The sequence below is a fragment of the Argentina anserina genome, chromosome 5, assembly GCF_933775445.1.
Source record: "Argentina anserina chromosome 5, drPotAnse1.1, whole genome shotgun sequence".
Lineage (NCBI taxonomy): Eukaryota > Viridiplantae > Streptophyta > Magnoliopsida > Rosales > Rosaceae > Argentina > Argentina anserina.
In genome coordinates, this window is record NC_065876.1 from 5,142,420 (window position 1) to 5,162,507 (window position 20,088).

The following is a 20,088-nucleotide window of genomic DNA, read 5'->3' on the forward strand; positions in this document are numbered from 1 at the left end:
CATGGATTAGACGTCTCTAGAACTAAAAAATATTTTGACGAAATCATGTAATTTCCATGAATATTCAACTGATGCAAGAATTGGAATTGCTCTACTTAATTTGGAAAATAATTTTTTTTGTAGAGTTTAGAGTACAGTACAGTAAGAACTTGAAATTTTCGCCATCAACAACACTAGAGAGGTGATATATATATATATCTGCAGCAAACAAGCTATATATGAACAGCTAGCTGACTAAACTAAGCAAGGTCTATTACTAGTTAGAGTTGATTGGATTAAACGCGAATACGATTGATTCTCCAGTTTTTCATGAGTAAAATTTGAAATCCTTGGCTTGAAGAATGATATTCCTTAGTGCACCAATAGGAGCTAAAACCATCAGCAACACTCCAACTATAATGCAGAACTGTGATAGAAGAAAAACAGAATAAATTAGTAATTTGAAGAAATATAACAGATAGAAAAACGAAGCACACTTCTAAGTTCTTGCCATCTTACCCAATTTGCAAACCAGGATAAGCCGAACCTCTTAGTTTGTGGATGACGAGCCACATGATGCAAGGAAGCTACAAGAAATTTCAAGGTGATTAAGTATTAGAAATATTAAAAATGAAAAAACAATTGACGCAATATGATCAGATGATTAGTTACTTACAAAGTATGTTGTGGGAGCAAAAGCAAATCCTCCAAAGAAACCAAGAAGCCCTCCGAAGAAAGGGAACGTGACTCCGATGAATAAGGTCAGTGCTGCATTCACCAAGTGCAATATTATGAATTCCATCATATAGTGAAAACAAGTATGAACAATTCTTGTATTAATTGTTTGATATTGATATATATGATCTGATACAAGTCTAGCTATTTATAGGACTTGATTTGAACATTAGCACTATCACTAATGATGAATCCTAGCTGTTATACCACCATGAGTAACATGTTTGTTGCTTTACACAACTCACACATAGCTCACTTATGCTAACACTCCCCCTCAAGTTGACGCATACACATCAACCATGTCCAACTTGCAAAGTGAGTCATAAAAAACCTTCTTGGACACTCCTTTGGTGAGTATATCTGCAAATTGCTCTTCTGTAGGAACAAACGGAAAGCAAATGATCTTAGCGTCTAACTTATCTTTTATAAAGTGACGATCAACCTCTACATGCTTTGTACGATCATGCTGCACATGATTCTGTGAAATATTAATAGCTGCCTTATTGTCATAGTACAACTGTATAGCACACTTAGGTTTAACACCCAAATATTGTAGCAAATTTCTAAGCCACAACAACTCGCACACTCCCTGAGCCATACCTCTGTATTCTGCTTCAGCACTAGATCGAGCTATCACATTTTGTTTCTTACTCCTCCACGTAACAAGGTTACCTCCAACAAAGGTAAAATACCTTGATGTGGACCTCCGATCTGTAATATTTCCAGCCCAGTCTGTATCTGTGAAGCCACAAACCTCAAAGATATTGTTGTGATTAGAAAACATTACTCCTCTCCCCGGAGCTGACTTCAAGTACCTCAAGATCCTTACAACAGCATCCATGTGGTCCTCACTGGGATTATGCATGAACTGACTTACTACACTTACTGCATACGCAACATCTGGTCTGGTATGTGATAGATAAATCAAGCGTCTGACTAGCCTCTGATAACGAGGTTTGTCAGTAGGGACTTGATCTGGATACTCTGCTAACCGATGGTTTTGCTCAATAGGAGTATAAATGGGAGTGCAATCCAACATACATGTCTCTGTTAGTAGATCAAGGATGTACTTCCTTTGACAAAGATAGATACCATCACTCCCCATGGCTACCTCAATTCCCAAGAAGTACTTGAGTGTACCTAGGTCTTTCATCTCAAACTCTGTGGTTAGTTGCTTTTGTAATCTATCCATCTCAATATTATCATTACCAGTAACTATCATATCATCAACATATATAATTAGGGCTACTACCTTCCCTTGCTGATGCTTGAGAAACAGGGTATGATCTGAATCACTTTGTTTGTAACCAATCTTCCGCATGAACTGTGAGAACTTCCCAAACCAAGCACGAGGTGACTGTTTGAGGCCATATAAAGACTTTTTCAATTTGCACACAAAATCACCAGAAGAGGTAGTTACATACCCTGGAGGAAGACTCATATACACCTCTTCAGCTAATTTGCCATGAAGAAATGCATTCTTGACGTCAAACTGTCGGAGTGGCCAGTTCAAACTGGCAGCACACGAAAGGAGAACTCAAACAGTGTTCATCTTTGCAACAGGGGCAAAATCTCATCATAATAAATACCATAGATTTGAGTAAATCCCTTCGCAACAAGGCGTGCTTTATACCGGTTGATTGATCCATCCGCATTATGCTTCACAGTGAACACCCAACGACACCCTACATCTTTCTTGCCATGTGGTGGGGGCACAAGTTCCCATGTATCATTCTTCTGTAATGCCTCCATCTCTTCCTCCATTGCTTTCCTCCACTTTGGATTTCCCAATGCATCCTGCACTTTGTTAGGTACTGATACACCAGATATTTGATTCACAAAAGATTCATATGACTTTGATAATCTCTTAGTAGACATATAGTTGGCTACTGGATATTTGGATTTGGTATGTAAACTTGGTTCATATTTTTTTGGGGGTTGACCTTTAGTAGACCTGTTTGGTAACTCATATTGCCTACTATCAGACTCACAACTAGTACCAGTGGATGGACATACCTCAGATGAGTGACCTTCTGCACCAGGAAGCTGTTGGTTAGGGGTATGAGTGATGACAGGAGGGGCAGTTGTGCTTTCCACTATTGGTTCCCTTTCTGGAACTTGGGTGTCTGAGGCATCTCTCTCTTGTGGAGTGTCTGATACTACTGGAATCTGGTCATTTAAAGCTTGAGCTTCTACTACTGGGGTCCTAGTATCAACCTCAGAATGAGCTTCTGCTACTGGAGTCAAATTATCTCCAACAATGTCTTTACCTGATTCCTCCCCCTCACTATGATACAACTCTTCAAAGAATGAATTCTCCCCCTGAAGAGCTGTATCAGAAGAGGTAAAATAGCTCATATCCTCAAAGAAGGTGACATCCATAGTCACATAGTACTTTTTGGTGGGTGGATGATAACACTTGTATCCCTTCTGACTGATTCCATAACCAACAAACACACACTTGATCACCCGAGGATCCAACTTAGACTTTTGCTGACTTTTAGGAACATGAACAAAAGCCACGCAACCAAAAACACAGGCAGGTATGTTGTGAAAAGAAGGAATGAGAACGTGAGATGCAAGAACCTGAACAAGGATTTTCCCTTGAAGGACACTGGATGAGAGACGATTGATAAGGTAAGCTGAAGCCTCTACAACATCACCCCAAAGATATTTAGGCACATGAGCACTAAAAAGAATGGAACGAGCCATTTCAAGAAGATGACGATTTTTCCTTTCAGATACCCCATTTTGTTCTAGTGTTCGTGGACATGTGGTTTGATGAACAATCCCATGATTTTTACAAAACTGTTGGAAGACATGGTTGACATACTCCCCCCCCCCATTATCAGAATGAATAACTCTAATGGTGCTATTATACTGGGTTTGGACATGAGTATGAAAAGCTTGGAAAGCAGGAAAAACCTCATCTTTGGTCTGAAGGAGAACAATCCAAGACACTCTAGTGAAATCATCAATAAACGACACGTAGTACCTCATACCCTTGGTTGTAGGCTCTTTTGAAGGTCCCCAAACATCCGAATGAATTAATTCAAAAGGGATATGACTCTTAGAAATACTTGGAGAATATGTAGAATGATGACTCTTAGCAAGTACACATGTTTAGCAATGCAAAGAGGACACATCAACACCAATAAATAGGGAAGGCATGCCTTTTTTCATAACATGGAAAGATGAATGCCCCAATCGGCGATGCCACAACCAAATTTCACTTAGCTGATTAGAACTTGCAGTCAAAGCAGTGCATAGTTGAGCTCCTGGTTTAGCTCCTGCATATGTCTGATCCAAGTGAAACAATCTGCCCCTCAAATCCCCCCGACTGATTATCTCCCTGGTGAGAAGATCCTGAAAAATCACATACATGGGAAAAAATGTTACAGAACACCGAGACTCAGTGTTCAATTGGGGAACAGATAACAAGTGATGTGATAAGTCACGTACATATAGAACATTATGAAGTTCTAAAATAGGAGTGATACGAATTGACCCTCTCCCTAACACGGGAAAAATCTCACCATTGGCATTGGTAACATAAGACACTGGTGGAGAAGACAACTTAGTATTAAAGTAAGATTTATCATAAGTCATATGATTAGATGCACCAAAATCAATAATCCAAGTTTCAGAACTAACAAAGTTAGAAACTTTTAAAGCCATACCGATCTTTCCACATGCTCGAGGTTTTGTAGTAGTAGAGATATTACCATTAGTGCAGAATTGTCCTACAAGATGTCTAGAATCGTGTGAGAACTCAACTCTCCAACCATTCTGACCATTTACCTTTCGAATAGCAATCTCCGCATCGCTAATATGAACAAAGTCAATGAAAGCATATCCCGGTGGTTTCTTTGCAACCTATACTCTTCTAATACTTCCAAACTTACGGAACTTAATCTCAAGCTCCCATTCTGAAAAACGAGAATCAAGATTCCCGACATACAAACGAACCATTTTTTTTGTTCGGGTGTACTGATCAAATTTGGTGGTACAGTGGGCCGGGTCGGGTCGAAAACCGGGCCGGGTCGGGTCAGGTCAGACAGTTTTCCTCCCTCTTCCCTTGCCCGTCCCCAATTTCCCTTCAATTTCCCCAAAAACCCTATCCCACCCCAATCGCCGCTCCCTCTATCTCTCCATCAATGGATTTCCAAGCCGCACCTCCCCCTCCACTCCTCCACTTCTTCTTCCGAATAGACTCCCCCAAGCCACACCTCCCCCTCCCTTGTTAGCTCTTCCGAGTTGCTGGTGGAGGTGATTCGGTGGTGGAGGCTATGTAAGTTGACACACACCGGCGCGTCGGAGCCGTGAGGGAGCACCAGGGTGTCGTCGGAGGAAGGAGGTGGCGTGAGGGAGTCGGAGCCGTGAGGGAGCACCAGGACACGACGCCGATCGGAGCAGCAGCGCGTCGTCGGAGGCAGAGGCGGCGTTGGAGGCAGAGGCGAAGTGGCGGGTTGGTCTTGCAGCGAAGTGGCGGCCTGGGATAGGAGATGCGGCCGGGACCGACTGATTGCAGCGGAAAAAAAAATAGAGACAAAGTCCTTTCGGATCTTTGCTCTGATACCAAGTGAAAACATGTATGAACAATTCTTGTATTAATTGTTTGATATTGATATATATGATCTGATACAAGTCTAGCTATTTATAGGACTTGATTTGAACATTAGCACTATCACTAATGATGAATCCTAACTATTCTACCACCATGAGTAACATGTTTGTTGCTTTACACAACTCACTTATGCTAACACATATTGTAGTTGTTGTATTATGTGTCAAGTATTTCAAGATTAGGTCTAAGTGTCTAACAAGTAGAAAGATAGGGAAGAAAACGATAATTACCAACAAATGTCATTCGTGATATAAATCGAAGACAAAACGATGGTTTGAACTTCATCTGTCTCACTAAAGCTGCTTCTATGGTATCGAACACCGGCATCGCAAAGACCTACATAAGTAATTAAGAAGATGAACAACATGAATACTTGAATACTAAAACAAATGTTTATGTGGTAAATAAGTAGATATAGAAGTAGGACTTTTACCTGATAACTTCCAATCACATGAATAACAACAAAGGCATTAGCAAGAACAATAAGCCACTTCGGTTTCTCCAATGATACGAGGATGTTATCCTGAACACTATTTCCGAACACCCAATAACCGATAAGAGCAACTGGGAAATAGCACAAAGCCACCACAAGATATGCAAGCCTCACACCCTTCCACATTGGTTGTTTTGAAGGCTTGTCAGGAGTAGAAGGAATCGTAGCTTGAATCTCCAAAACCACATTGTGACCAGCAAAAGCAAAAGCTACATCTCCCAAGGCACTGAAGAAGTTGAACACATTTCCGGTGGTGGTTGAAGCCCTGGGGCCATACTGCACTGCTGCTTGAACCCCTTTGTGTAGTGAAGCTCCCCAAGCAACTGTAGAGTAGCTGTTGAACAATCGGTCAAGTGAAGTTAAACCAGATATACTTCAGCAAATTATAAGTTGGAACTGATCTTCAAAAAAAAAAAAAAAAAGGAACTGTCGAACTGACATGAACTTCTGAGTTCTGATACTCATACTCTACATTCCTTTTGGAGAAAACTCTGCTTTATAAGTCATAGACTTATATACGACTAATAGGAGGTGCCAAAAGCAATTCTAGAAATCAACCAAAGGCCATTTGTAGAAACACGTCAGGGTGATTTTGCAACACGCCATTTAAATTTTGATCAAGGGTTTGCTTGATGTCACAAGTACTAAGTAACCTAAGTACCTTAGAAATATAAAGTATAATAAGTTCAGATAAACTAGATGAAAGTGCTTTTATAGTTACTGAAGCACTTGTACTTCTTGTAGATGCAGGCATGCAGCTAATGCTTAAGTCCCCTAGAATTTACTACCTAGCATTATATATGTATTGCTGTGTCTGATCTGTTTTAAATAAATGTGTAAGAATCTAATTGTAGACAATTCTAACTAATTAACTGAATGAGAAGGAAATTATATATACCTCAAGGACATGACAGCAGCAGCAAGAGAAATACCAGCAATGGAATTGAAGCTAGGGAAATGAGAGATAACGAAGTGGGCCGCAGCAAAGACTATGATGAAGACGGTGGTTTTGATTTGTTTTCCAGGGGCCAAAGTATCATGGATCTTCTGCAGTGATTTACCACCAGTAATCATATAGACTATGCACACACCAAATTGTACCAAGAGTTGTTGAGGTACCACAATCCAAAGCCCTAGCTTCTCTCCAAAGGCATGTTGTCCCAACTCATGGTACCTATCAAACCTCTTCCCTGGTACTGATTCATGCATCTCTACCATCTGCCATAAGGTGTACAGGGTGATAATCCATGAAAGAACCATCACAGTAATTCCAGGTCCCCTAAAGCACAAAACACAATTCAGTTAATGGCTCTAAAGTAGGCTATCATCAATTCATCATCATGTTCATGAAGCAATGCAAAGTAACTAAATCTGTACAATAACTAAATCTTCAACCTCAAGAATAATGATCATGCCAAAAAAACTTTCTCAAAAAAAAAAAGATCGTGTCAAAAAGCGAGAAGCCAATCTTTCGATACTAAATAACTAGAAAATGTAAATTTACAACCATAAAAGACAATGAAGACATGAAATTGAAGCAGGGCTTAGTGCCTTACCATCCAAGGTGAGACATGGCAAAGGGAAGACCAAGCACGCCAGCACCAACCATGGCGGTGACATTGTGGAAGGCAGAGTACCACCAGGTTGCATTCCTATTACTTGTGATGGGAAGCCAGTCATTCAGATCCTTCTCCTTCTGATCAATCCCTTTTTCTTCAATATTCTTTTCCATCTCTATCTTCTGTCACTAAAAGAGAACAAGATGATTTTAGTCACACGACCAAGTTCTCTTGCCTTGGTCTCATATAAGAACATAGAAAGTGCTAGGTAAGTAGGACTTGGGGTAGAACTCCTTACTGTACTTTTGAGTTTGTTTCCTTGTTAAACTGAAATCGTTAGGCTTCTGAGGGTAGATTGAGTACATGAAATCTTATTGAACTGAAACTTACTCGTAGTATGAGCAAGAACTAATTTTTAGCCGTTTGATCTTTACCCTCTTTGGATAAGTAACTGATTGGATCGTAGTAGGACTGAAATTTCTTACTAAAATCTATATCCAAAAAAAAGATCAAGATTCTTCTAGTGAGGGGAATCGGGTGGTTCAAAATCCTACAAATTCACGTGTACTAGTCTGATATCAACGTAAGAAGAAAACCGTAACTCTCAAAGTCTTTTAACTTTCACCCAAACCCTTTTCGGGTAATATTACAGTCTTACTACGAGGCTCTATCTCAATGAGTGGATGAAATGCTAAAGAGGTGGCAGAGATAGAACTGTTTAGAGGAGCGAGATCTGCATGAGTTGAGTGCTTGTTGTGAAGTGTGGCTCCGACAAAGTCCACAGCCAGTCATGAAATAGGTACCTCTGGGTTAATTGTTAATCTCTCGTGAGTCTCGTCACTTCGAGTAAGAAAAAAAGAAATAGAAGGGATGGTTAGTAATTTAGTAATAACTGTTAAAACATACTGTCAATGGCTACCTACAGAGCTCAATAGATGGATCAACTATACAATGATATCAATGTAGTTAACAGTAGCATTCTTAGAAAGAACTTAGAGCTAGATCAACATTCTACTACAGAGAAGGAGGCCCCCGGAACCAATTCTGCGTTGTTGCTTCAGTGTTTCCAAGAGAAAATCTTCATTGTTTTTAAGCTGGAGATACTTTTCCATGTCAAAGCGTGATGGATTTGACCCGTTTGGATGTAATTTGCGTTGGTAATTACCAGATTCTCCAATTTTACTGGATGCATTTTCCATAATGTTGAATGGCAGAGAATCAATTATTCCAGGGCTCCAACTCCCACGGCTACTAGCAGACTGACTATGGTCTTGCGCATTGGTCACTTCCTGTAAAATTGCATTTCAAAGCAATTTGAGGACGATATTACAAGCATAAACAATGAGACATGCCACACTGGGAATCAGAAACTGTAAGAAAAATAACTACCGCAAATTACCTGAGAAGCACTCCATGAAAAAGATTTTGGGGTCATTGGTGTTTCAGTCTTATTCTTGCACCCCGCAGGAGTACCATCGTTACTAGTCTCCCACTGCAACCAAGGCAGCACAACCCCGTCCATGAAAACAGGAGGAGGAGTTAACATGGGTGGACTCTGAAAACTTTCACCCTTCATAATTCCTCCTAAGCTCGAACTTGTATCACTCCTTTCACCATCAACTGATGATATATCTGTGTCTTCTACATTTGAAATGAAGTCCTCGATATATCTTTCGGCTTCCTCAGTCAGTCGCTTAGACACCCTTCCTTTGTCATTGCTCCTCTGCCAAGAGATTCATAAAGGTTAATACACTAAGTCTTGCAAATTTCATTCCAATGCCACAGATAGATGGATTTAAATTAATAAATAATAACAAGAGTATATACAGATGAGCAAACTCAAAGATGGAAATTTGGCAGATTATCAGGTGAACGTGTACCCTTCTCATTCGTGACGGTCTGTCTGGACTGGCAATTTTTTTTGGCTCAGGAAGCAATTCTTTTACAATCTTTGAGAGTTCCCTACTGTGTTGTTCCTCCAGCACGATCTCTGCTAATAAATCCTGTTTACGCTTTTCTGACTGTCAATACCAACAAACAAAAAAAAGCCATTAGTAGCTGAAACTTCATTAAAATGGCACATCTGAATGCAAAGTAGTTGCACAGAACATTTCAAACTAGAATCTAAAACTATAAATGGCACTCTCAGTTTACAGACCAGAAATCAAAGGCCATATTTTATACTCAGCTAGGCTCACTTTTACACATAGGCCGAGTGGTGGACATTGTGTAACAGGCTGAAAATCACTCAAAAAGTCATAAACTGACTATCTTTAGAGATGAAGGAAATTTCACATGATGCATTCTTCTCAGAGTAAGTACAAATCATAGACAATAGAAAATTATAACCTGAGAATCTAAATATAAAATATGATACCTGTTCCAATTTAGAAGAATAATTCTTCCTGATTGAAGAAACAGCCTGAAGTACATCTGAACCGTTAGAGCGCAAGGAATCACCAGGTGCGGGAACAGTTGGTCTTGTTATGCCCTTTTCCTGAATAAGTTAAAAGGCAATGAGATTTAAAATCAATATAAAGGCCCATCAAAACACTACAAGCGCAGGACAGAGACAAATATCCTAAAGGAATCCAATAGCATACCTGTTTAAGTTCTGTCCTTATCTCTTCCACAGCATATCTAAGTTCTTTCCGCATTTCTTCGTATAATCCATTTTTCATATCATTACCCGCAGGGTGCTCTGACTGAGGGTCCGCAAGATAACAAATTCGAAAACTGAGATAAATCAACTAACTAGGTGGTGCAAAGTTCACAAAATGTTCTACAAAATCAGTATACCTTCTTCTCTGAATATACAGCTCGTATAGTCTTCTCAGCCCCATTTTTATAGATATAAGCATCCTTCCCCTCATCATCAGTTAGGAAAGAAGATTGACTCTGGAAAAGTTTTTGAAGTCTTAGTCTCTAAAATTTAGAGGGTAACATGACCATATATGGTCTGTCTAAGAGCTTCTTTCCTACCACTTTTCAGCAAGATGCTGCCACAACTAAACGCTAAAAGCAAAAATTCAAAGAGCGTAGACTAAACAAATAGAGAAACACTCACAGAGTAACCATCATGGCACTTCAAATCTCTTTGACTGAGAGACCTTCTCAATCCTGGCTTATAATTCGAGTCCAATGACTTACGGGACAATGGCGTCGGGTTGTTTCCGCTAGTGAAGTTCCTCAACTTAACAGTGCTACGGTTATGAGTATGATCAAGATCACTCTGTCATTCACAACACAAATGCAACCACAATTAGATGAATTAGAGAATGTCTATAGTCAGACATACATAACAAAATCTAACATCTACATAATCTAAGCAAGCACAGAATGCCATATTAAACTAACTAGTGTCTAATAGTCTAATGCTATCATACATTTCAATATTCAAAAGGAAACTAAAGAAGAAAAGCCACCACAATTCTCACCTCAGAATCACTCATCTGATACCCAGCAACAGAAACCGATCGCCTTTGCCTCGGATTTCCCTTACTTTCCGAAACTACCCTCCCTCCACCTGTGCTATTACCACTCCGGGCCATCGTATCACCACCGCCTCCGCCGCCCATCCTCGGGCCGTGCCGCGACACCGACCTGCCACGCCTCTGCGACGCGCCGCCGGGGGTAGTTTCGGAACTCCGCACCGCCGAGCGTCCGCCTCTCTCATCGGAGCCGGAATCAAACAGCTCAATCGCCAAGTCGTCAAGGCTAATCTCCGGGAAGCCGGAGCCTCTAACCGTGTTCACGAACTTCCTCCGGGGAGTCGGATTGACTCCAAACTCCTCCTCGGCCGGCGGCTCCGGCAGCCTGCGCGAGAAGCAGCTGAGGCTCCTCGAGCGCCGGTAAGAGCGATTACCTGAAGCTGATTCCTCCGCCGGATCCGCGGAGCTCCCGATCGGCGTCCGTTTGGTCGTCGATTTGAAAGCCGAGGTCGCCATTTGAAAATGGAACGAACAAATCAAACCTAACAAATATAAAATAATGAGAGAGACAGAAGGTAAGTCTGAGACGGAAGGTGAAGGCTAGGGTTTGAGTGGCCGGAGATTAGAGGAATTCTGATCGGCCGGAGGGAGCTGAGAAAAGAGTGAGAGAGGTTTTGAGGAAATATTTGAATGAGGGACGGGAGCTGTTACCGAGTTGTATTGGTTATTGCCGGTTTTGGTAGGCACGTGGATTTTTGGTCCGGGTTTCGTTTTACGACCCGGTTGTTTGAAATAGGAAATTTATTGTTCTCTGTTATTTTCATGGATTTGTTGCCTCTTCTGGAACTTTGTGTGCATGAACTGCTCAAGTTTTCTGGAGATTGGATAAAGTTAAATTGCAAGAAGAAAAAGGCAAGAGAACTTGTACTCGAAGTGATCTGCGTATGCCAAATGTAATCGAAATTTGCCTTGCTTGAAAATTGCATCTAAAAAAAATACGAGGTATTTTAGACAAAACATTACAATCGTTTATAGATTCTCAAGTGTTGTTAGTGAACTTTATTGTTGTATTTTTTGTATGAACAATCTATTTTTCCTCTTGATGCCATTATTGTTATTCAAACCATTATTAAACAATGGTTGAAACGGTCTGTAATACTCCGAATTTTCGGGTTTAAAATTCGTATATTTCTTTAGATTATTAAACTTGAAATTTTAGTAAAAATCGCATGTTTTGCTTTCACGTCGATGTCAGGCGAAACGAAACTGATCTCGGAAATTTTAATTGAAAAACGCTACATTTTCTGTGATTCGAGAGTTGACTTTTATTTCGTCACTCGTCTCTGAAAACTTTCTTCACGGAAGTTGTAGAGCTTGTCGATACGAGTTTGTGGGCATGCGGCGCACCTTAATCGGATGTCGTATGTAAAAGTTATTATCGACGGAAGTTAGTTTCTGATTTTAGAAGGCTATAAAATGACTTTTTTTTTGGAAACTTTCCAAAAAAATCAGATTTTTCCCGAGCTCTCTCTCTCCTCTCCCCCGACTCTCGTTTCTCTCTGATTTTCTCTGTCGGCGATCTCCGGCCACCGTGCACGACACCACCGGTGTCGTTGGAGTCGCACGGCCGAGACGCTCCGACCCATTGCAGCATCGACCCACACTGTGCCATGACGCGTCGCCACCGAGGGAACCCAGCAACAGCTTCGACGCGCGGCTGCCGAAGGGTGAACAGTAAGCCCATGAACAGTAAATCATGAACAATGTTCAGTCGTACTGAATCGACACCTGAGAATTTACGTATTATTTTCTAAACACTTTTTCATGTTATTAGGTGACCGACGAAACGAGTGAGGGAAATCGCTCTCGGTATCGTCCAGTTACACGCAGAAAATAAGGTGAGTAAATCTCACTATGAAAAGTCTACCCTTAGCGGTGACTCATATGTACGATTTATTAAAAAAAGTGAACTGTGACATCTATATAATATAGTGGGTTGTGTATGTGTACAAAAATGGTAAATACGATACATATATATGGGTTGTTATATTATATAATGTTACGGTTTTTATTTTCAGTTGAGAGAATATTGTGGTGACTATATTAATATTGTTGTGCAACTTTGCAAGAGTCGCTTGGTTGTAGTACAATAAACATGTGTTGATTGTTATATTGTAAGTGGTTTTAACATTGAGTCTTGTTAAAACGTTTTTTGGTCTTCGGACGTTGTTGGCAATAATCGGAACCAAGTCTTGGCCCGGTGTCAGTTACGATCAGTTAGAGCTCTAGTTTGTCTGCCGTTGTACTGCATGAGGGGTAACAGATGAGTTTTCTGGGTCTCATGAGTACCCATGTTTTTGTGTGATATTGGGTAACAGATGGGTTGCCCAGTATCTGTTGACGTACTGCATGAGGGGTGTAACGTAGTGAATTGCGCTAATGTTAACGTAGTGAATTGCGCCAATGAGGGGTGTATCTGTCGGCGTTCGATTTCCACATATGACGCCAATGTTAACGTAGTGAATTGCGCTGATACAATACGCTACACTCTTCGTTGACGCGATACGCCGTGCTCCTCGTTCCTTTCATGTCACAAGTAGCACGAGTCGTCAAAGTGGAGACCACGACGGCGTGGTCTTCAACTCTCCGATGCTCAAGTCAGGTTGGTAGGAATTTATGTAGAGTAACAGTGGGTGGTTAAGTGCACTTACCTTACGAGGTCGATGGTTTGACTTTTTATAGTTCAATTGAGGTAGATCATTCACTCATCTTCCGGTGTGGGACAAGGTTTTGATTAATGTGTTCTCTAGAGTCTCATTTGGGATGCGCGTGATGGCGCGTCCGTAGTCGGTTTGGGCCGCGGGATAGCCCATTACACAACTAGTGTGGCTGGTTCACTGCTGGTATTGCGAGGCTGAGCTATTTATTAGCCTTAGTGCGCTGATAGTTGCGCTGATTATGGCGGGTATAAGCCTATGCCAACAAAGGGTAACATATGAGTACCTGAGTCTCATGAGTACCCGTGTTTTACATGTTATTTGGGTAAACAGATGGGTTGCCCAATGTCTCACGAGTACACATATTTTCTAATATTATTGGACAACCAGATGGGTCGTCCAGTGTCTCATGAGTACATTTATCTTTAAATGTTATCAGTTATTTTCTTTTGTATGCGATGTGCATTATACTGTTGGTTTACTCATACGAGCTGCAAAGCTTACCGGGTTTGTGTTTACAATCCCGGTGCACATATGCGATGGTGTAGGAGATAGTTCTGCATGTGTGGATTAGCAGAATTGGATGGCTTACTTTGAAGATTTTCGAAGTTTTTTTCTTCTTCTATTTGTGGTGAGGATTGAGAGAATTTTACATTTCCATTTGTTATAATGTCTGAGTTATAAACTGGTTATGTATTAATCAAGTCGACTGAGTCGTACTGTGAACTCAGTTTTTGATACACTGTTACTATAAGATGGCTTCAATATATTTGAGATTGTTTTAGAGTTTTCCTGGTTTCGATTTCGATATTTTTATCATTCGAAATTTTGGTGCTGTGACACGGTCTAGCCCGACAATGGATGCATTTATGCACTGAATAAATTATATATCAGATACCACTGAAAGGATTTGTCTATGGTGCAGTGCTACACACCATGTAGCACATAATCATCACCATTTAAATCCAATATTTTAAAATCTTGTGGTTCTTATGACATTTTGAAGTCAATTTTTTTATTGATATTTTTTTTACACATACACACAAAATAGTCTGCATAATGTGCAGCACTGCATAATAGTATTTTCCCCACTGAAACTCAAATCTTCATTCGATAGTTGATTTTTAGAAATGAACAAAGTGAGGCTTATCATCGATTTCTTATACCCTAAAAAGGGAAGCGATTCAAACAATATGAGAAATTTAAGCTCACAACACTAGCCTAATTGTGTCGCTTTGTATATCCCATCACAAATGGAGAAATTGCAAATATGTAAATCAGTTTTCTTGTTTTCCAACTAATCAGCCATCAATGGGCTGGTACCTTTCCTTGGGATTTCCAGTGAACCCATTTCTATTGATTAGTGATTACGTTATGGTAAACGGAAAGGGCAGCGACTATTGTAATGCTAGCAAAGAGACTCCTATTTTTCATAAAGAAAGGTGGAATTGTCAATGACATTGTTCTCTCCACGCTTCTCTATCTGAAAATGTCTGATCTACCTCTCTTATACGAAAGTAAGCGTACTACTGAAGCATCTAATCAGTTACAAACGACAGACCAACTTCGAGTTCATATGTTAGATTCAAAATTATTTTCTGCTGCTGTATCTGCTAAACATAAACCGAAATCCACATATATACTATCGAAATTAGTTCGATACTACTACTTTGAGTTTGCTGCCTTATGCTGAATCAACTGAAGCAATGTAAGTCACCAAGTCTACAATGCGAGAGCTGCGAGAGACCAAAATGAGAAGAACATTTAGATAATGATTTCATCGCCATGATCGAGTTCAACAGTGTCAAAAATCACCTGTATCCCCACTCGTTGTCGTACCATGCGACCAACTTGTGGAAGTTATCGTTCAGCGCAATTCCAGCCTTTGCATCAAAAATACTCGACCTGCAGAAAGATGATCTTTCATAATGTAGCAGCAACTACCAAAATCACACCATATATATGTTTTAAGTACCTGTTGTCACGCTCAAAGTCAGTAGAGACAACATCATCTTCAGTGTAACCCAAGATTCCTTTCAAGTTTCCCTCAGACTCTTCCCTATACACCATCAGAAATTCAATTAAACCAAACCTGAGCTTCATATAGCTTAGATCAAGAACGTAACTATATCATGCATCAACGTATCAAATCATCTCTGCCCTTACTTGATGGCAGCTTTTATTTCGTCATATGTTGCCGGCTTTTCTAGCCTCACCGTTAGGTCTACCACCGAAACATCAAGAGAAGGAACACGGAACGCCATTCCGGTCAACTTGCCATCCAGGTCGGGTAGAACTTTACCAAGAGCCTTCACAAGCCATAGTGCATATAGTTAGTTTGAGAGATTACAAAACAAAATGACTAGACGTTATCTATCAAACTTGTAGGGGGTGATTCACAATTTATAAGAATCTGAATTGCTTTACAAAAGGATACACTATAAGTATTAAGGTATTCTTGGAAGATTATGCCTTGATATTCTAGGAAGAGAGATTCTTGCTAACACTTACTCATGTTTCCCAACTCGAAATTATCCCACATCCAGCACAAATCTTCATTTGAATTAGGGAGAATATTAATTGTGTATGAAAGTTACCAGGAAGTTACTGGCTAGGATTTCTTCTGACAAAGGCAATGACATTGTGTGATTCAAAGATATTTTGTGATTTTCAGATAAAGATTTTTGCATAATTCTGAAGGAGACCAGGGTTAAATTGTTCGATCATATTCCTATTACCTTTGCTGCGTCGGTAGTAGTAGGAATGATGTTAATATAAGCAGCTCTTCCAATTCTCCAATCTTTTACACAGGGTGTGGACATGTAAGGTCTCCAATCATCAGGACAAATTCCATCAACAGCTCTTTGGGTAGCTGCATCATCAAAAATTTAGACAGCAAGCTAAACATAGAGTAATGTGGAAAATGTAGAAGACTTAGAAAGTCATTCGTCCCCAGCGGACTTTCAATTCGTTTCATTTCCTGGGACATTGAGTTGTTAGGTTTTCGTGAATCAAACGAGGCCTAAAACAATTGTAAACGAAGAACAACAAAAAAAACCATACCAGTGATTGAGTGAACAGTACTCATCAGACCCTCGACAATACCAAATCTATCGTGAATGACCTGCAAAATTCTCATGGGTAGACTGTTAGTAACAGACATCAAATTGTACTATGATCAAATAATCGAACAGACAGATATGAACCTTTGCAAGGGGCGCAAGGCAGTTGGTGGTGCAACTAGCACCGGAAATAACATCGAACTCTGGCTTGTATTCCTTCTCATTGACACCCACAACAAACGGAGGAGCACCTTCACAAACGTCAGTCACAATAACTTTTTTAGCTCCGCCCTGGTAGTATTCATAAAAGATAAAAGAAAGTCCTGTAAGGCAACACATCACAACCGGAATCCAATTTCATGCATGAGAGATTAATTGAAGTCAAACCTATAGTCAGTACAGTGTATGAGAAAGAATATGTACAAGTATCACAAAGCTAGCAAACTATTTCAACTTCTATTATTCTGACTTTAGAAAAGAAAAATGAAAGGCTTATCATAAAGGCCTATGCAATTACACTAAACTAAATGCCTGCTATATATTTAAACAAAATTTGTCACTGAGATGAAATCCATGCATGATACATAAAAAAGCGACCATTTACTGCATAAAGTACATGATCAACAAGTTATTTGGAATAGCAGCGTACCTTCAAATGACCCTGAGAAAATGCGATTTCGGCAGCCTTACCGGAGGCATCCACGATATATTCGGCTCCGGGGCCGCACCAAGGAACCTCATCTTCGCGGCTAAAAGGTTTTACAAACTTTTCATTCTATTTGGTTCTATTAAAAATGGAACTACATTACTTTTTTTTTTTTGGAATACTACATTACAGTGGTACTGCAGTTACCATACCTGATTGCAAAAATGGTGACTGCCTTGTTACCAAAGTATATGTGGTTTGCATTCTTAAGCTTCACATCGCAATTCTTCCATGCACCGTGAACAGTATCGTGCTTGAACATGTAGACCTGCTCCACACGATAATCTGACTCCTCAAATTTCCGATCAACTATAGTTTCACCATTTCAGACCAGAAAGACTATATTTTCATGATCACGTACTGACAAATCAACGACTATAACCGCAAATTGGTAGCGGCATTTGGTACCCCATTTATCTTCTTCACTACCCCAAACTGGTTAAGAATTCAGTACAGTAGGGAAACTAAGAGAAATGATGCAAGATAGCAATGCACCCAAAAATAGATAGAGAACCCAAGAGAAAAATACCATGTAGTCCGCCGTGACGTAGGGGTCATTGATGCAAACAAGTTCAATATCGTCTCTCTGCAAAGCCACTCTTGTGACCAATCTTCCAATTCTTCCAAACCCTGAACAACAACTCCATCTTTGGAAACAATAACGGAAGAACGTACTTCCATTATAAGTAGAACGAAAAGAGAAACACGCACAGTAAATAAAAAAGTACCATGAATTCCGAGCTTTATCTTTCCTGATAATACAAGTAAGATCAGCGAGTATAACACAATTTTAAACAGGAAAACTAAAAAAGACATGATCAAATTTCATCATTACCCATGAAGATAAACGGGATTGAACAGATTATCAGACAAGAAGCTTTGGAGTGTTGGTGTGTGTAGTGGGAAAGTACAGGAGTATCAGAGATGCTATTGTTAAGAACGAGGGCCTGACCGGAAGAACCGGTGGCTGTGAGGCAGAGCAAAGAAACTTAGTGCTGCTCTGCATGGATTTACCGTGAGATCCGGTCATACCACGATCTGGCGAGAGGTTGATTGGGCTTTGGGTTTGAGATCCCAGCCCAAGTAGGATGCCATTGCCTAATAAGAGCGACGTAGAGTTTACATTTCAGAAATTCAGACAAACATCTCCATTTCTAGGGCATGGCCTCTTCGGCATTATTTCGCCTGATAGTTCGATCATCGTGAGTTCATACTACAGGAGTACACGGTGCCAATATTAATGGAACAGTACGTGTCAAATGTGTCTCAATAATGTTTAGGACTAAATTTTTCACAGGCATTTGATTTTACAAAATGAAGCTTATCTTTCACAGGAATATTTTGGATAAAGTTATCTTGCATGTTTAAAGTTCTAGTGTACATATAGGCTCATAATCGAGGTTTAATTTCCTACGAGTTTTCGCGCAAACGAATTCAAATATAGTCATATAGATGCATGATAAAGAACAAGAATCACAATAACCAAACTTGATTTTGGTTACAGAACTGAAGAGTTATTATTCAGGAATATATTAGACTGATCCCTATTATCGTAGATAAAGGAACCCTAATTAGTACCAAGAAAGACACCCTTAAGTTTCTTTATCTGCACAACGTCAAGCAAAGTAGTCTTGGCTATGATATCAGTAGGGAAATCGCTTCCAAACAGTGCATTCTCCAGAACCTGAACGCCAGGGTTCTCGCTACTGAAGCTGACAAATATAGTGGCCGGAGTTTTACCCTGATTCCAAAAGAAGTGATATAAACCTTGCGGAAAGACAATAGCATCACCCTTGTTCAAAGTCTTCATGTAAACTTTGTTGTTCGACGCAATGAACCCAGCAACTATATTACTACCTTCGGCGATAACTATTACTTCTGTAGCCCCCCGGTGGCTGTGAAGCGGACTAACTCCATCAACATCCAGGGTTGCTAGAGCCACTGAAACACCGAGGCCGTTGAGAGCAGGAAATACAGGGGCAACGGCAGCCGAGAATCCAGATTTGTTAATGTTCGTGGTGTTGGGAGCTTTTAGGCCGGAGAAGACGAAATCGTCTACAGTGACCTTTGCAGGGTCTTTACAGGCGTACCCTGCAAAGCTTTGAGGAGCTGTGTAGTCTGCAACACAGAAGTCTTGCACGTGTGAGGCATAGGAAGAAGAGAGGATGAGAGACAATACGAAAAAGATAGGGGAAATCATATTGTTAATTCTCTGCAGAAGTTGAGAGGGTGAATTTGAGCTGTGTGTATCTTTCTTACTGGGAGGCATTTTATATATAGCTAGAGACTCTAGCCTAGAGTGCAATACCATTTCAGGTAAGGAATCATACAGAAATAACTACTGCATCAATTACAGGATCACGATTAAAAGGCATATGAATTCATCATGCAGCTGGTCGATCAACAATATTCTAATAATGGAAATCGCATAAATTACGATACGTTTCATTGCATATAGAAAATTATGACTTGAATATACACTCCTATTTTATAAAGAATGAGCGCCTTAGCTTAGGCTAAATTTTCGACGAATATGGTAAGAGAGCCTCGATCTCCCGTGGATCACTATGACTAAACTTCCCCAGAATTCAAATGGTGATCTACCCTGTTTCAGAGAAGTCGGAAAGAAAGTCAATATCGAAATTGAACGTACAGTATATTAGGTTTTATCAACTATGAACTATGGGAATTAAATTAAACATGGAGAATTGTTTACCAAAATTGACGAAACGAGTTAAAATTTAAGTACTTGTTCCGGGAGAATTATTATTCTACCTGT

General features: G+C 40.1%; 3 protein-coding genes and 1 pseudogene across 3 annotated transcripts; all 4 read right to left on the reverse strand.

Annotated features, from left to right (window-relative positions):
- Positions 1-307: 307 nt before the first annotated feature.
- Positions 308-7,551, reverse strand: LOC126795076 (lysine histidine transporter 2-like; annotated as a pseudogene).
- Positions 7,552-8,255: 704 nt separating this feature from the next.
- Positions 8,256-11,543, reverse strand: LOC126795025 (uncharacterized). Its single transcript, XM_050521836.1, has 8 exons — positions 10,831-11,543; positions 10,461-10,625; positions 10,193-10,291; positions 9,997-10,098; positions 9,771-9,890; positions 9,274-9,414; positions 8,793-9,116; positions 8,256-8,682 (listed from the first exon to the last, which is right to left on the reverse strand). The coding sequence occupies exons 1-8, from the start codon at positions 11,338-11,340 to the stop codon at positions 8,392-8,394; spliced, it is 1,752 nt and encodes a 583-aa protein (XP_050377793.1). The 5' UTR covers positions 11,341-11,543; the 3' UTR covers positions 8,256-8,391.
- A 3,682-nt stretch (positions 11,544-15,225) lies between these two features.
- Positions 15,226-18,339, reverse strand: LOC126795352 (glyceraldehyde-3-phosphate dehydrogenase, cytosolic-like). Its single transcript, XM_050522200.1, has 12 exons — positions 18,324-18,339; positions 18,038-18,112; positions 17,839-17,939; positions 17,462-17,577; positions 17,253-17,352; positions 16,748-16,894; positions 16,605-16,665; positions 16,280-16,413; positions 15,708-15,850; positions 15,517-15,600; positions 15,357-15,446; positions 15,226-15,277 (listed from the first exon to the last, which is right to left on the reverse strand). Exons 1-12 carry the CDS (start codon positions 18,337-18,339, stop codon positions 15,226-15,228), a joined length of 1,119 nt encoding a protein of 372 aa, XP_050378157.1.
- A 537-nt stretch (positions 18,340-18,876) lies between these two features.
- On the reverse strand, positions 18,877-19,509 carry LOC126795073 (auxin-binding protein ABP19a-like). Its single transcript, XM_050521894.1, has one exon. The coding sequence runs from the start codon at positions 19,507-19,509 to the stop codon at positions 18,877-18,879; it is 633 nt and encodes a 210-aa protein (XP_050377851.1).
- Positions 19,510-20,088: the final 579 nt, after the last annotated feature.

Excerpts from the sequence above, each read along its gene's own strand:
- LOC126795073 (XM_050521894.1), bottom strand. The coding sequence starts at position 19,509 with ATGATTTCCCCTATCTTTTTCGTATTGTCTCTCATCCTCTCTTCTTCC.
- LOC126795352 (XM_050522200.1), bottom strand. Across the intron at positions 16,666-16,747 it reads GCCTTGCGCCCCTTGCAAAG|GTCATTCACGATAGATTTGG; the intron begins GTTCATATCTGT and ends AGAATTTTGCAG. Across the intron at positions 15,851-16,279 it reads CTACTACCGACGCAGCAAAG|GCTCTTGGTAAAGTTCTACC; the intron begins GTAATAGGAATA and ends TGGCTTGTGAAG.
- LOC126795025 (XM_050521836.1), bottom strand. The coding sequence starts at position 11,340 with ATGGCGACCTCGGCTTTCAAATCGACGACCAAACGGACGCCGATCGGG. Across the intron at positions 9,891-9,996 it reads TAAGGACAGAACTTAAACAG|GAAAAGGGCATAACAAGACC; the intron begins GTATGCTATTGG and ends TAACTTATTCAG. Across the intron at positions 9,415-9,770 it reads ATTCTTCTAAATTGGAACAG|TCAGAAAAGCGTAAACAGGA; the intron begins GTATCATATTTT and ends TGGTATTGACAG.